This window comes from Aptenodytes forsteri, unplaced genomic scaffold (assembly GCF_000699145.1).
Source record: "Aptenodytes forsteri isolate BGI_AS27 unplaced genomic scaffold, ASM69914v1 Scaffold274, whole genome shotgun sequence".
Taxonomy (NCBI): Eukaryota; Metazoa; Chordata; class Aves; order Sphenisciformes; family Spheniscidae; genus Aptenodytes; species Aptenodytes forsteri.
Window position 1 is genome coordinate 81,761 of NW_008795101.1, and position 16,737 is coordinate 98,497.

The 16,737-nt window shown below is 51.2% G+C and overlaps 2 protein-coding genes across 4 annotated transcripts; one reads left to right on the forward strand and one right to left on the reverse strand.

The window, feature by feature from the left end:
• Positions 1 to 1,996: 1,996 nt before the first annotated feature.
• LOC103897076 (butyrophilin subfamily 1 member A1) lies at positions 1,997 to 10,824 on the reverse strand. Its single transcript, XM_009277045.2, has 11 exons — positions 10,724 to 10,824; positions 9,960 to 10,064; positions 8,499 to 8,846; positions 7,668 to 7,949; positions 6,524 to 6,628; positions 5,905 to 5,925; positions 5,221 to 5,241; positions 4,390 to 4,410; positions 3,903 to 3,923; positions 3,389 to 3,421; positions 1,997 to 2,919 (listed from the first exon to the last, which is right to left on the reverse strand). Exons 2-11 carry the CDS (start codon positions 10,042 to 10,044, stop codon positions 2,402 to 2,404), a joined length of 1,455 nt encoding a protein of 484 aa, XP_009275320.1. The 5' UTR covers positions 10,045 to 10,064; positions 10,724 to 10,824; the 3' UTR covers positions 1,997 to 2,401.
• Positions 10,825 to 12,988: 2,164 nt separating this feature from the next.
• Positions 12,989 to 15,556, forward strand: LOC103897096 (thaicobrin). 3 transcript variants are annotated; one of them, XM_019471482.1, is made up of 3 exons: positions 12,989 to 13,195; positions 13,275 to 13,418; positions 14,007 to 15,556. In XM_019471482.1, exons 2-3 carry the CDS (start codon positions 13,361 to 13,363, stop codon positions 14,525 to 14,527), a joined length of 579 nt encoding a protein of 192 aa, XP_019327027.1. In that variant the 5' UTR covers positions 12,989 to 13,195; positions 13,275 to 13,360; the 3' UTR covers positions 14,528 to 15,556. The 3 variants fall into 3 exon arrangements, with proteins under 3 accessions (XP_019327027.1, XP_019327028.1, XP_009275340.1); XM_019471483.1 differs by having other exon boundaries at positions 13,279 to 13,418; XM_009277065.2 differs by having other exon boundaries at positions 13,309 to 13,418.
• The last annotated feature ends 1,181 nt before the right edge of the window (positions 15,557 to 16,737 follow it).

The following is a 16,737-nucleotide window of genomic DNA, read 5'->3' on the forward strand; positions in this document are numbered from 1 at the left end:
TTTTTGGCTCTGCATCAGCGATTTCCAACAGAAAGCAGGGGATAGGAAGGGAGAGAGAGCACATGTAACCCTGGCCTTCTCATAGGATCCCAGGGATTAAGCCTGCATGTGGTTTTCCCTCCTCCACAGCCCTACTCTTACCCTTACCCTGGACCTATAGCATCCCCCATGACACCACCAGTCGGTCTTCCATGTCATGGTCCCATGTTCCCAACCCACAGCCCTTATCATTGCTTCTGCCTCTCTGTCTCCCTTTTCCAGGTCGATGAATGCACTAGGACACTTGAACCTTCAAAAGGTCCTTCACCCCACCTGCTTCACTCCCTGAAGGATAAGGAGCAGAAGACCTAAGCAGTCCACTGTGACAAGCCTTGCTGAAGGGGAAGGGGCATGCTGTACCGGAGGAAAGGGGTGCACAGGTTAGGAGTCATCTGCAGGCACACTCTTCCTACGGCTGGTTACGAGCAGTGAGGAGGCCAGGATGGATCCTGGGATCCTGACATCCAGGTGGGGAGCACAAAGGAGCAGGGACGGTGTCTCCTTGCTGAACCTGTTTCCCTCAGGTGAAGGCAAGAGGGAGATGAGGGTTACGTTAGCCATTCTGCTAGCGATGATGCTTTTGCCCCACATTTGCAGTCCACTCTTTCATTTCTGTCCTAGGTTCACCTTTTTGTCCAGCCCATCAGCTTCCTCCCCTGCTCTAGAGCCTGTTCCCACACCCTGGGGGTCGATCTCCCATGAGGTTGTTGCCCCAATCTTGATTTCACCCGCAGACTGTTTCAAGTGGGTGTTTGGAGGGAACAAGGTGATCCAGGCTGTTTCCTACTTCCTTTAGCACCTCACCAACACCATATGTGACTCTGAGAAATAGAAAGGAGATCATGAGGCGATGGTGCCCGAGGGTCATAGAAACATGCAACTGCATCGCCCCTGGCTTGAGGGGCACAGTGGTCCTTCTCCAGTTCAGAAAGCAGGGTCTGCATCTTCACCTTCCCACCAGCCTTCTTTAGGGACATGAACATCTAACCATTCTTCAGAGCCCTGGCAGCAGGGGCCACCCTCATGCTGCCTGTCCCGTAGACTTGTGACACTGTTCACAGGGGGCTTTGCAGCGCTCTGTCACTGGGTCCTTCAACAAGCCCCTCAGCTACTGCAGGCCTCACAGCTGACTTGGCATCTGCTGCATCGTGTGGGCTTGTGCATGGCAAGGAACAAAGCTGAGACATGACCACCAACCTCTGGGAACATTACTCCTGGGGGCTGGGCAGGCCTGGAGAGAAAGGTGAAAGCCCTAATAGCATCTCTGAGCTGTTTCCTTCACGCTCCTCCATGGTGGGAGGATGGAGCTGCCCTGGGCTGAGCATGAACATACCTACCCTGGCACATATGCAAGTGCATCCTGTTTCACTTCTGAGAAGCCCATGAATTCAGCAGTAATGGTGAAGCCTTCCCTTGGGAAGGTCCATGCTTGCTGGACATCAGTTGAATGGAGGATCTGGTGCAAATGCATGTCTGGCCTCAGAGGAAGCACATACTTCTATCCTCCCCTTGTAGGTGGCAGTTTCCACTACAGCAAAATAATCTGGAGTTGCCTGAAAACATGCCTCAATATGAGATGCCCTTCTTCATACGAATTTTTGGTTTCTCCAGCTTCATTTCAGCCCACAGGGGACATTCTGAGCCTGCTCCAGGCTCCTCAGCACTGTAAGCAAAAGCAGCTTTTCCTCCCCCAGAATGAGCGACCAAAGGTGGGATCCATCTCGCGGTGTTAGATGTCTCCAGGTCACAGGTGAGCTCATCGCCTGGGCTTGTGCTGCAGGCAGGCGCAGGGACAAGCACAGCCATGGACCGATCCCACTGACATGCCTTCATTATCTTCTGGAGGATGTGGTGAACCATTTTCTCAAAAGTGCCTGCAACACCCCACAGGCTAAAAGGAGGTGGAGACAATGCCTCAGACACAGACAGTTGGTGCTGACACACATACTGACAAATCCCACTGAAGTAACTTTATTCTGTACATTTAAAAAGCGATCCCTGTTGCAGGAGCGTCTTTTCAGTGGAAGCGTTGTTCAACAGGTAGAGAGCAAGGATGAAAGGCAGCAGTCACAAGTTGCAACTGGGGAAACTTGACCAAACTTAAAGGGTTAATTCTTCCCCTTGAGAGAGGTGCAGCACTGGGACAGAGGTCCAGAGAAGTAAAGAGATCTCCACCCTTGGAGTTCCTACACAATTCAGCTGGACAAGGTCCAAAGACACCTAAGGCAGCTTTGAGGTTAGCCCTGCTCTGAACAGGTGGTTGCAACAGAAACCTCCACAAGTTCCTTCCAACCTAAATCGTTCTGTGAGTCTGAACTCCTGAGGTCCCCTAAAAAAGCCTTCTCTTACTCCCTCCCCTTCATCAGGGCCACATTTTGAGCCACGTCCCAGGACCCAACCAGACCCAAGGGTGGACTCTTATCCCCTCAAATGATGCCGGTGGAAATGTGAAGATGGGAATCTCCTCATCAACACTGAAAAATGATACCCGTCCCTCTTCATAATCCAGAGAGACCCGGATCCGCTTGGGAGTCCGGATTTCAGGAAGGAGAGTGCGATTAGGGGATGTGAGAGCTTGGAAGTGCCCTGCCCACTGCCCCACTGCCCAGATGCCCTCCTCCGGTTTAAACTCAATCTCGCCCTTCCTTTTCACATCTTCTCTAGAGACCCCCACAGTCCATCCTCCTCCATCCATTGCCTCCACCTCCCAGTAGTGTCTCCCCGAGGTGAAGCCTTCACAGCCCAGCACGCAGCGCCATGGGTTAAATCTCTCAGGGATGTCGGGGATGTCCTGCCGTGTGTCTTCTCGTTTCACACTTTTGCAGTCATCAGATAGGACAAGGTCACAGTGGGCTGTGTCTGGATCCAGAACCACCTTCACTGCAGGAGAGATGGAGTCAACACATCAGGGCAGAGCTCACCCCAGGAGAGATCTTCACTGGGGCTGCATAAGGAAGAAGAAAAAGGGTGCAAGCGATAGCTGGCAGACTGTGGCATGGGAAGCTGCACAAGGTAACAATATTAGTGCAAGGAACAGAAAATGAAGCAGAGAGATGACATCAAGCAGAGAGGGAAGAGGATCGTCAGCAGACCTCCAGGCTGAAGAAGTCCATGTCTCTAAAATGTGGCCAGCACTGCTTGCTGGGGACCAGGACTCTCCAGATTTGCCTGAAACTGGGGCGTGCACCAAACGAACAAGGGGTCTGAGTGTTACACTTCCTCCTGTAAAGTGGGGGTTGGCAGAAGCATCCCTGGTCCCACCAGCATCACTGCAGTAGAAGAACTACCAGGAAGGGAGATTAAAGCAGGGAAGATGATTCAGCACCCCGAAAGACCAAACTTTAATTACCTTCTTCTATAGGCACTGTGTATCTTCTCCATGCTTTAAAAAAAAAAAACAAATACAAACCACAGATGAGAGGTAATCTGAACGCACTTGTACTGGATTAGCTCAGGATAATGATTTACCAGTGTAGCTGCACATTTTCTGAATTGTTGCTATATTTGTGAAAGTTATCTCACAGCATGTAGCTTCAAAACGTCAATGTCTAGCTACATGAAAGGGCTCCATCCATTTTCTACAAATATAATCACGCTGCCTGTCCCGATTCAGACATATTTATGGTCTGCTTGTACTTTCTTTGAAAACTGAAAGAATTTTCTTTTTAGTATAGAAGGATTACAGAGAATAGTTTAAAAACACATAGAGAGCAAAGGAAAATAACGTTTCTGAAATGAGTTCGGTACTTGCTACCTCTTCCTTTCCCAAAAGGAAAACCAAAACCAGGGCATATGTGCAAAACCCAGAAGAGAAAATGGCCCAACTGAAAAGTCTCCCATGTAGGAAGAAGAATGATGCTCACCAAGTTCTTCAGCTTGCTTCTCTGAAAAAGAAGATAAATCAACACAAACGGATTGTGGGATAATGATTTGGATATAACCTCTCCCATAACCGCCTGCACATGCAGGTGGGCGGGTTTCTGCCAACGCTTGGCAATGCAAAGCCCTCTCCCAGCCCCAGCCTGGAGCTCTGCTCTGCAGGTGATGGTGCAGGTTGTCCTGCTCAAATCTGGGGCAGGAAAATGTCTCTGGGAGGTCCCTTGCCTACAAGGGGGCCTGTCGCAGGGCACTCTCACCCTGCCTGTGCCACCACTGCAGTCATCCATCCCCAACACCATCTTCAATGATCTTTAATTTTTTTGATTCTCAAATTCACTCTCTCCTTTCCCCCTCTATCCCCCAACCACTTTTTGGTTCACTTCACACTTTAAAAGTGAAAATGAAAAAAAACTGCACCACCCTATACAGACTCTGTAAAAAATCCTTTGTAAGGAAGAGAAGGAGACTCACCAATTTCTGCATCACGGTCCCCTGAACAACAAACAGAAACACACACGAGTTACTATTTGAGACAGTCCCTTCCCTGGGACCCCGGCTAAAGGACCACACAGGTGAGGGGGGCAGATGTGCTGATTTATATTCTGATTGCAAGGATGCTCACGATTCCTGAGTGATCTGACTTGTATTTGTTTTCTCCATCATTTATTTCCCCCTGCATTGGCACCAATTTAGCAAGAACTCATTTTTAATAGCCAAAGGACTATTTCTTGGCAATTCTATGAGCTGCAAGCAAGCAAGCAAGCAAGCAAGCAAGCAAGCAAGCAAGCAAGCAAGCAAGCAAGCAAGCAAGCAAGCAAGCAAGCAAGCAAGCAAGCAAGCAAGCAAGCAAGCAAGCAAGCAAGCAAGCAAGCAAGCAAGCAAGCAAGCAAGCAAGCAAGCAAGCAAGCAAGCAAGCAAGCAAGCAAGCAAGCAAACAAACATATATGCCCTCTTCAAGTGTTTTTGTTTTTTTTTAATTTCTTGGTAATCAAACAATCTACAATTTTACAAGAAAATTCTCAACAGCTTAGGTTTCCATAATCTTCCCCTAAAAACCCAATAATTTTTCAATACTATTTCACTACTTAAATTACAATGAGAATGTTAAAAAGCATTGACAGCCACTCACGGGACAAGTCCTAATGACTTTTCAGAGGGAATTTTCACGTTATCAGGGGGTCAGGGGAGGGGGAAGTAAAGTATCTGCCTAAAAAGAACATTCAGACATAATGAGAGGATGAATAAAAGAGTCTGAAAGTTTTCACAGAGGATTTCACCGGGAAGAAGGGGAGCGAGACTTACGCAGTGCTGCCTCTTGCATAGCTGAAAAGCAAAACCAGAACAGAGCATCAGCACCAAAGCTGGTTCCTTTTATTCCAATACACTTGTTGGGATGGGGAGGAGGCTGAAATTGCTCACAGTGGAAAAGCTTCAGCCCAGGAGCTCCTCAAGACCTTTCTTCTCAAGACTTTTGGAGATCTTGCCCACCCTCCCCGAACCCACCTTGGGCAGAGGCCAGCGCTGCGTTGCTGGAGACCTGAGCAAGGGCTCCAGCTCGAGGGCAGCGGTGAAGGGGCAGGTTTGTATCGACAAGGGAGGAGCGTGGGGGTAAATTTCACCTTCAGTGCTACCTAACCATCCTGCCCCTGTGATTTTTTTAGTGCTGAGACGAAGCTGAGGCCCCTGCAAAATGAAGTGTGCTACCCCAAAGCTTCCCCCAGCTTTGGGAAGAACCTTGAGAGCCATTTGAAAAGCAAAGTTCACTGTTGTTACAACATCTGTTCACACTTTCTTTGGTTCTGCAATGATTTTCCTTAAAATTACAACATCATTTCATAATTTCATCATTTCATAAATTAATTTCACAATTTTCTATAGCCGCTAGCCAAACCATTTCCTTCCCCCACGTCCCCCAGAAATGTGCCCCATGAATTCTTCCATTTGAGGGAATTCTCCAGTTTCTGGAAAATGTAAAGTAAAGCTTACCTATTTTTTTCTCCTGCTTTCCTATGAAGGAAAGAAAGAAATGTAAATAATTTTAATATCATCCCTTCCAAAGAGCACTGATTAAACCACAGCAGGAGTTACAGCCACTTGCAAGGCAGAAAGGCCGCGGGGTCTGGAAGTGCTGCAGTGCCTGCACGACCCACCGGCTCCATCTCCTTTTGGTAAAAAATAGAGGATTTCAGTTTCCCTTATTCCTCTGTATTATTCACCCCCAGAGGGGTCTTTCAGAAGGAAAGAAAGCCCTGCCAGGCCCCCAGAAGTGCCAGGGGTTTTTTTTTGGCAGGGCCAGGCAAATTATTGCTCCATTTCTGCGGGCAGAAGCCACCCTTGGCTGGGGCAGAGGAACGGCTGGCTCACGCTGCTTTAATGCCTTCCTTCTTTGCTAGCCTTTTTGTTGGAGAAACAACCTTTCTTTTCTTGCCAGAAATTAAGTCCCTGGGTCTTTAAGTTCTCTGGCACTGTATGGGTGTCCGAGACACCGAAACAAGACTCCGGGACCATCCCGGCGTTTTTCAAACCCACTCATCCGTCAAAACCAGAGGTGGCTGAATAGGACAGCCGCCCAGGCCCTTCCCCAAACACCGCGCCAGGATGATACCTTTAATTTTAAACAGATAAACAGCGATAATAAGGAGAGCGACCACAGCAACCAGGACCACGGCCAGGGCGGTCATCCAAGGATGGGCGTTTTGGAAAAAGGGGTCTGAAAAATAAAATCCCCAAAGGGCTTAGGTTCCTCTACAAGCAGCAATGGGAAGTAGGTTATTTCTATTTCATACAAGCTCATCCCAAGCAGGTCTGAATCCCATCAAGGGTGAAAATCAGCTCCTGACTGTACTCCACAAACCAATAAAAAATAGTATTAAAAAAAAAAAAATCCATTTTGGCAATTTAGCACTTGTCTGAGGCTGATGACGTTTTGCCTGCATACATTGTGGGGGATTTTTAAAGGGAAAATGGATTTCTAACCAAATTATTTCTAGCTAAATCATGCTTTCTTCTCCTTCGGAAAAAAAAAATATTATACTTCATTAGGCAACATAGGATCAGAAACAGGGTAACACATGCATCAAGAGCAACACTCCAGTGCAGAGCAGTATCACCAGGAGAAAGGTATGGGTCCCCCAGGGAAACAGTGTCTCCCAAAATTCTTCATTCCCAAAGTAAAAAAGGAACAGGATGCAGCTGAAAAGCATGTGGTACTACGGTGCTGTTTGGTGTATGGTTAGTCCAGTACCATTGCATCTCTGTTCAGATATATTCCCTGCCTCAAATCAATCTTCCAGTAAAAAAGGAGCTTTTCCGTGTGACAAGGGAAAAAAAAATTCAATGTATGCAGATGCTAAAACAAGACATGATGATTTATTTCTCATGCCAAGCCAGAAGAACAGGATTTCACAGCAGGTGAGACTAAGGGCACGGGTTGGTTTCTCCTTTTTTGTTTGGTTCCTGTGTTATGAATGTTTGTATTTAACCCAGGTGTCTATAGAAACTCTGCTACAGTGAGGGTTGTCTTTTTTCCCCCCTAAACCGGCACTTCAAGACAGAACTGGTGAATTTTGGCAGCACACCTGCACAAACGCTGCCAAAAACCGCAGCCGTTTGCACACTGCGTGTGCAAAATACACTCGATGCACTGAACACAGACTGCAAAATGCACCTGAGATTTTCTGCCGGCGGCGCTTTCCAAGCACAGCTCCGTCAGGAATGTTAACAGGGCAATGCCCTCGTCCTCTGCTCACCTGATATGTACAAAGATGATCCCTGTTCGTGGCTGTGCAGGGCATGTCGGACCAAGCAGGAGAGTTTCTGGTTCATGCCCTTGGTGAGGATTATGCTGCTTTCTGCTGCAAAGAGGCCGCTCTTGTCCTGGGTAACACTTTCCGAGAGGAATGGGAGATGCTGCCCGCGGGGATCTTGCCACAGCACCTGGGGCTGCGGGTACCAGCCGGCCGAGCGGCAGGCCACCTGGATCCCCCCGTCCTGGTAGCGCTCCAGCGCGATGAGCGGGGCAGAGCCGCTGGCTGCGGGAAAACAGAGACCCCCCCCGTGATCCTGTGGGATGCCGGATATTGGGGGAACTGGCTGTTCCTCTCCCTGACACGAAGGGGTGAATTTCAACATAGACAAATCCCAGGGCTTTTTTTTTAAGACTAGTGTCACCTGGAGTCAGGACATTTCTTGCAGTCTTTTTCACATAACTCAAAGATCTGCTCCGGAGGCTACAACTGCAGCAAAATAATCTGCAGGCCTGGATATTAAAATATAAAAGCATGAACCAAGACATTCTTACTATATAACCCAATGCCAAATTTTTTCTTACACCCGTGTATATGGAGAAAACAATATCAAGAACACTTCTGAAGTAAGTAGCATATCTCATGAGCTCCTTACGGCTGCTCAGTAGGCAATTTTACCTCTCTGAGACATTCTTGGTATTTTCAACCACAGGAATTAATAAAACCCTATTTCCAAAGCAACCACCTGAAATTGCTGCTGGGAAGAAGGACAGGGAAGAAGAGCGCTGGCTATGAGCAAGTAAATTAGAGGTACCAGGGACACGGACTACAGACCTGTCACCTTCAGCTCCACCACAGCTTCATCATAATCTGAGTCACGGCGAACAAAGCAGGTGTAATTCCCTCTGTCAGACAGTTGGACATGGAAAATTTTCAAGTCCACGCTGCCCTTGGTGAGGCCGTCCTTCAGCAGCTTGGTGCGCCCTTGGTATTGAAGCATCTGCTCCCTGTACTGGTCCTGGCCCCCCTTGTAACGATGCACAAAGGGAGAGAAGTGTTCCCGAAACCAGATCACCTCCGTGTCCCGTGTGCTCTGCTCCGGGGAGAAGCGGCAGGGCAACACCACGTCCTCGCCCATGGGCGCAGTGATGGGGCCGGGGGGTCCTGTCACGTTGAGCGGAGCTGGGAGAAACCCCCAGAGGAAGAAGAAATAACTGAGTTTGCTGTGGTAACTGAGCTCGGAAAACCAGCGGATGCTGCTCTGCGTGGTTCGTGTGCTGCCGTGCCATGCCATCACACTGGGAGCGTAACCGCGCCAGGGGAGACGAGGCATTGAGGGGAGGGTTGGGAGAGGGACCCCTGCCATGCAGCATGGTGAGTGGGCTGGGGTCAGGCCACTGCCTGTTCCTCTGCTTCCCTGTCCTGCGCTACCGTGAAAGTTCTTCAAATCTCTAAAAGATGATTTGTTCTCAAGGGGACAAGTGCTGCCCATGCTGCTCAGGGTGGGGAGAAAGCAGGATCAAGAAGGAAGGAAGCGGCTGGAAGGTTTCTGGGTGGTTGGCTGGAGAAAGCAGACAACTTGGGTACAAATAAAACTCAAATATCCTCAGCTATTCATACCTATTACAAGAGAAAATAAAAATGTCTCAGGTGCTCTGGGCATCTTTGAAAATTTAAAAAAAAAGGCTTATTAATAAGCTGGCCACTCAACTCACAGAGAAAGTGGTTTCTGGTTGAAGGAGAACAAAAGCAAATCAACTTTTTTTGGCAAGGTAACTTTCAAGTCAACTGTTGTGCTGCATCCTTTTGCCAGAGCTGCCTTGAAGAAGCTGCTGCAGGTCAGCAATCTAACAGAAAAAGAGCCCAGAATATTTTTTAAAAGATTTTTTTTGTTGTTTTTTCCCTTTATTGAATTGGTTCTGCAAAGGATCCAGCGTACCCTGGACACAGTCCAGTAAAGTGATAACGTGCTGGGAACGTGCTGGGAACGTGCTGGGAACAGGGAAAGCAGGGAGGGAAATGGCAGCAAACTATAATCAACTCATCGGCATCATCTAATCTCCACCTGAGTTCAGCGAGGTTGTGCAAATGCCTGTGCTGACATGGCCAGAGGAATAAACCAGGATCCAGAGGGGTGCTGGCGCCCTCAGAAATGGACAAGGTTTATGGCAAAGGGCCTGACCCTGCTCTGTGCTCTGCCATTCATGGGGAGTAGCTGCACTGGCAGCCGGGAAGATACGCACGCAGGCTGGAAGCAATGCCACAGGGATCAGCAAGAACCAGGGGGATCCCTACCTGACTGCAGCTCATGAACCTGGAAAACCAAACCATAAATGATAAAAGCTGGCAGAGGGCAGCGGAGGTGGAAGCTGGAGAGCATTCTCTTCACTGCTGCACAACCTGGAGACAGGGAAGGAGAGGGAAAGGGCAAAAGGGAGGAGAAACAAGGGAATAAAAAAAAAAAGCAGAATTCACTTTTAAAGGGGATTATTGCTGATTGCAGCCCCTTTTTATAATGTCTAGGGAAGAGCCTCAGATGCCAAAGGTTGAAATCAATTTTCCATCATCAGCCTGACTTTGCTTGGTGCTTTACATACAAAGTACCTGACTGGTATAAAACCTTGTAGGAATTTCTCATGGTGAAACAAAGGACAAGCTGCAACATCTCCTCTAATTCCACGAAAAAGTGGCAGTTGTTTTAATATGGAGCCCTTGCTTTTCTTATCCAGCCCTAAGAGATGGAAAGGCGCAGGATGAGGAGAAACCCAGACTGAATGCACGTGGAGCTGGGGCCGCACGCTCCTCCTCCAGGACAAATTTGGGACTGAGTTGGTAGTGCATCCCCTGCCACCACACTGAGGATGGGAGGAGGTCTCAGACCAGGGAAAGCAAAATAACCACAACACTAATTCAACACCCAGCCAAGATGGGACCTGGCCCTGCTCTGAACCCCCCCGAACCCTCTCATCACTCGCTGACTTAGTCCCGGCTTTGTTAAGGAGAGCTGAAAACCATGACCAATTCTGGCAGATGGCAGAAAGCGTGAAATCGCCACATACCTGGAGGCCCCGAGCTTTTTCATGGGCTCTGGGCTGGGGCAGGAGCTGCTCAGCTGTCACCCGGTGCATCCAGAGCGGTCAGCCCAATCCGAGCTGAGCATTTCCCTGTCTGAAAACGAAAGAAAAACGTCACTCTGTGTCCCAGCCTGCCACCCGTTTCCTCTTGCGCTGCCTCCGCTCAAAAATGAAAATTGCTGAGTGATTTGGCCTTTTTTTAGCAATGCTTTTGCTCTGGAAATGCTCTTCTGGCAACGTCCACAGGCACGTTCCTGCTGCAGACACCCTCCACAGCTGCGTATCGCAGCCTCCTCCCACGGCTCTCCCCGGACTTTGGAGAGGATAGATACCAGCAGCGGTTTGCACGTTCCCCTGGGAAGATCCCGGAGGCAGCAGTGGGAAGGAGGGAGGTGTCGGAGCCGTGATTCACACCCAGAGGCAGCACAGAGTTGGGAGCAAAGCCCTGCACTAGCTTAAAAATTGCTTAAAAGCAATTCCCCCCCCAGCCAAGAGGCAAGGCCATCAAGGATGGTTTGTTCAGGGAAAGCTGCTGCCCTGGGATGTGTCACGAAGGCAGCCCCACCGGGTGCTCAGCCCAGCCGGGTCTGGCACCCTCCAGTCCCCAGCCAGGAGCACGGGGGCACACAGGAGGTGAGAGCATCTGCTCTGGTAAAGGGACCTGATCAGGGACCTTGCCAAAAGGGATGACAAGGAAAAGAGGGAGGCGATAAATGAAGTGTACAGAGATACAGACCTGGCCAACAAATGATAGCAGAGATACGTATAATAAACCAACCTCATCACTCATGCTAATCGCTGGGCTATCACAAATCTGCAGGCATCACTTCAGGGAGGGCCAGCCTGGCTTTTGTGACTGTAAGGATGCAAAGCTGGGGGTCGCAGGTACAGGGGGGTGTCAGTGGAAGTATGTGAACAGCTAAAGGCATGTGCAGCAGAAGGGAATCTGGGAGGACAAGGTGGGGGACAGGCAGAAAGGGGTATAAAAGGGCCCAGTCGTGGGTAAAACAGAGCCAGTCAGTGCGCTTGGCTGGCTGGTGAGTCGGAGTCTCCGGGTGCTGCGTGTTTGCAGTGAGCATCAAGCTGGACCAGCCAGTGAGTAGGGGACCTGGGAAAGAGGGGGTGTCAGAGGGCCCAGGGTCCGGGCAGGGGTACCAGGCGGACAGAGGGACCGTGCCACTGCTTGAGGATCTGCAAATGTGCACATGAACCCAGAGAGCGTTGCATGTGTGCCTGCACTAGTGACCTCCTGCCTCTGCCAGCCCCGCAGGAGGAGGGGACGCAGCTCCCTGTGCTGGTGGGTGATGTGGGTCCTGCAGGTGGGTGCTGTTGAAGGCAGCCCCTTGCCTGCAACAGGCTGCGACCTGGGGGGGCTGGGGGGGTGGGGGTGTACGGTTAACTTTGTCACTGGTTGACCCTGCAGATGGGAGGTTCAGCAGCAGCCCCCCCACCGTGCCATGCCCATGCCACCATGCGACAGCAGTCCCTGAATGAATAGTCCCTGCCAAGCCAGTCTGTTCCCAGTCTTGCCTTCCCGGGCCCCTGTCCCAGCGCCAGGCAGCAGAGCCATCTGGCAGCAGGTCCCCTTGCACTCTGCTTTATTTTGTGCACGACTGGTGGCTTTCAGAGTGATGTGACAAAGCAGAGTGGGTGCCACCTCCCAACTTCCCTACGAGCAGGGGTGAGGCCATCGCATCTGGGCACATGAAAAGCTGCCTGGAGAACAGAGAGGTGGGATGCAAAGCCCAGCACCTGCTGTCCCCATTTACCAGTTGAGCAATCAAAGCAACACATGCCCTGCAAACATCTCCACCCTGAAACCTATTGGCAGCATGACAAATCTGGGCAAGCAGTGCCTTTAAGAAGCCAGACCTCTTCCCTTATCACAGTACGCAGCCTGGACACCTATAGCATGGCCACTGGTCTGTGGCTGGTGTCCCCAAGTGACATCCCACCGGGCTGGAGCTGCACGTGGTGCTGTTGACCTAAGAGGGCTCTGAGCATCCTGCCGCAGGAAGATACAGCCTCTTCCAGCGGTGCAGCAAGCTCTTATCACCCACCCGCAGCTGGCCCAAGGGAGGGGAGATGCAGCAGATCCTGTGATGCAAACAGGACCAGGGCACTGCAGGAACGTCACCAGGGAACTCCCAAATTCAAGTGTTAGATGAGGTCACACGCCCACTGGCAGCTTCAGGGCGTGGGAGGCAGTCACCAAGAGGAGGGGAGATGGAAGCTCCAGTGGTGTGATCCCCCACAGAGAGGCGAAGGTGCCGGACTCCCAGCTGTGCTCTCCAGGCCATCCAGCCCCTCTGGACTTTGATCTGCTCACTTAAACAAGCTGGAAATGCTGTGCAAGCCCAGTCCAGCCATGAGCTGATGAGGAGGTCAGGGGAGTGGAAAGCAGACTGAAGACCTTCAGACCCATCCAAAACCTCCTTTCCTGGAGTCAGCCTGCAGGTGAGTGCTGGCTGTCTAAAAAGTGCCTGAATGCTGTGACTTTTCCATCATTCCTTCTGCTTCTTTATCATTACTTTAGGCAGTGTCTGTCTCGCAATTTCCACTTTCAACAGGGAATCCTGCCTCCCCTCCTGCTGATTTTCTGCGAACGTGCTGGTATCCAGGATGGAGAGAGAAGAGAGGGAGACCCTGGCCAATGAGGTGGAGGAGATGAGTGGAAGAGGTGAGTTTTCAGAAGGGAAGAGGAGGAGGAACCGTCCTCTGTTGAGGAGAAAAATGCATCCTGCTTCTGCTGTGGAAGAGCTATTTAGGGTCAAAGCACTTGGGACTTGTCCCAGCCTAGGTTGAATTCCTCATGCTGTAGAACCACCACCAACATCAAATACACCTGAGCTGCCATGCTTGGCTCCCTCCATTGCCCACAGAAAGAAACAGGAATCTGGGGTCTTGGGGTAACATCTATTGCACTGGTTTGTGCCCAGATGTGCCTGTTTCACTCTTGCAGCACTAGAGACACGCAGGCTCAGGTCCAGGTGTCTGCACAGCAGAGGTGCACCCATCCACTCAGGTGCATCCTCCTCCAGGAAACTGGGGTCTCCTTGGCCAGGGATCGCATGGAAGCTCCTGGATCAGGATCAGGGCAGGATTAAGGCTGGGGCAGTCCAGCACGAGGGGGTTTCCCACCCCACACTGGACATCTCTGGGCAGGGGAAAGGAAATCACCCTGTCCCTTCTCTTGCTGGGGTGGATGCAGCCCTGACGCACCCCTGGGGCTGCCTGTTCTGAGCAGCTTCTCCTCCTCTGTCCCCAGCTGACGTGACCCTGGACCCAGACACCGCCAACCCCTTCCTCATCTTGGCTGGCGACCAGAGAGGCGTGGGACGGGGGGATGAGTGGACCTCGCTGCCCAACAACCCCGAGCGGTTCGACACAGAGCCGTGTGTGCTGGGCAGCCAGGGCTTTGCCACAGGGAGGCACTGCTGGGAGGTGGAGGTGGCTGACGGGGGGGACTGGTGGGCTGTGGGGGTGGCTCAGGAGTCTGTCAGGAGGAAGGGGGTCCTCAGTTTTACCCCCCAGGAGGGGATCTGGGCTGTGGGGCAGTGGTTTGGACAATACCACGCTTTCACCGACCCTGACTGGACCCCCCTGCGCCTTGCCTGCCTCCCCAGGGCCATCCAGGTCTGCCTGGACTTTACAGACAGGCATGTGGCATTTGCTGATGCTGAAAACAAAGCCCCGATCTTTGCTTTCTGCCTGGCTTCATGTCCCGGGGAGAGGCTACGCCCATGGCTCTGGGTGGGGATGGACTCGTGGCTCAAGCTGTGCCCCTGACAGAGAGGCAGCGTGGGTGGCAGGGGGGAAACTGGAAAGGCAAACACCATCATCTTGGGTCTTGGTGCTGGGCTCTGGGAGGGTCCTGCGTCCTGCCGGCTTCTCCTCCCATGGTTCCTCTGGCCACCAAGCGGGAGGACTGGCAGGTCTTGGAGAAGGATGAGCCTCCTTCAGAGCCTCCTTCATCCCCTCCACCCCACAGCTGGGACTGCAGAGACAACAGGGAGCACAGAGATTCGGTGCATGAAGGAGCCTGGTGCCAGGTGGCCCCAGGGCAGAGAAGTGGCGCTGAGTGCCCGGGCCCTGCAGAGCTGCTCTGTACAAGGCCCTGAAAAATACAGCACGTTCAAACTCCTTAAAAGGTGCTGGAGTAGTGTCTCTGGCTTTTTTCAATTAAGCTTAATGATTAAGTTAAAAAAAAAAACAAAACAAACAAACATAGCTGGATGCTGGACCTCATGATAACACTTATCTTCTCCATACATCCAAAGCCTCTCCTTGCCTTATTTCCAGTTCTCACTGACATGTGCATTAAGCAAATTTCTTACAGCAGAGCACTAGTAAAAGTTATAGGGACAGCCAAGGAAGGCAAGCAAGAAATTGAGAAGTGTCTGAAGTCCACAGGCAAGCCAATTCCCACAGATCTGCCGTCTCTGATCTCCCCCCATCAAGGACTCCTTTTCCTCACAAAGAATAGACTAGACTAGACTAGTTCAGTTGGAAGGGACCTACAATGATCAGCTAGTCCAGCTGCCTGACCACTTCAGGGCTGACCAAAATTTAAAGCTTGTTAATAAGGGCATTGTCCAAACACCTCTCAAACACTGAGAGGCATGGGGCATCAACCACCTCTCGAGGAAGCCTGTTCCAGTGTTTGAACACCCTCTTGGTAATGTCAAGTCTGAACCTCCCCTGTCACAGCTTTGAACCGTTCCCATGAATCCTGTCCCTGGATCCCAGGAAGAGATCAGCACCTCCCTCTCCACGTCCCCTCCTCAGGAAGCTGCAGAGAGCAACGAGGTCGCCCCTCAGCCTCCTTTTCTCCAAACGAGACCAACCCAGAGTGCTCAGCGGCTCCTCAGAGGACATGCCTTCCAGCTGTAGATCTGCTCCAGACAACTGGCATTTTGTGGAAATGACGTTCAAAGCACATGCTAGACTTGGAAAAGGTGGGGGGGTCCCCACTCCCAGGGACCTTGCTTTGTCCTCTCCTGCTAACTCCTGTTCTTAGGAGAAGAAAAGATGAATGTAGGCAAAGGGGAACATTGCCTGGTTCCAGCCTAGCTTTCATTTTCTCCAGCCACATTGCTGGTTGGACCCTCTTAGTGCCAACTGGGAGACAGTCCTGAAGGGCAAAGGGGTCCAGGAAGGGTGGACGATCTTCAAGAAGGAAGTCTTAAAGGCGCAGGAGCAGGCTGGCCCTGTACGCCGTAAGAAGAACGGGCGGGGAAGACGACCGGCCTGGCTGAACGGGGAGGTCTTGCTGGGACTCAGGAAAAAAAGGAGAGTTTACCGCTTGTGGAAGAAGGGGCAGGCGACTCAAGAAGAGTACAGGGATCTCGTTAGGTCGTGCAGAGAAGAAATGAGAAAGGCAAAAGCCCAGCTAGAACGCAATCTGGCCGCTGTCGTTAAAGACAACAAAAAATGTTTTTACAAATATATTAATGACAAGAAGAGAGACAAGGAGAATCTCCATCCTTTATTGGATGCGGGGGGGAACATTGTCACCGAGGATGAGGAAAAGGCCGAGGTACTCAATGCCGCCTTTGCCTCAGTCTTTAACAGGCAGACCAGTTATCCTCAGGGTACTCGGCCCCCCGAGCTGGAAGACAGGGACGGCGAGCAGGATGAACCCCCCATAATCCAAGAGGAAGCAGTCAATGACCTGCTACGCCACCTGGAGGCTCACAAGTCTATGGGGCTGGATGGGATCCACCCGAGAGTGCTGAGGGAGCTGGTGGAGGAGCTCACCAAGCCACTCTCCATCATTTATCAGCAGTCCTGTTTAGCAGGGGGGGTCCTGGACGACTGGAGGCTTGCCAATGTGACGCCCATCTACAAGAAGGGCCGGAAGGAGGATCCGGGGAACTACAGGCCTGTCAGCCTGACCTCGGTGCCGGGGAAGATTATGGAGCAGATCATCTTGAGGGCGCTCACAAGGCACGAGCGGGACAACCAGGGGATCTGGCCCAGCCAGCACGGGTTCATGA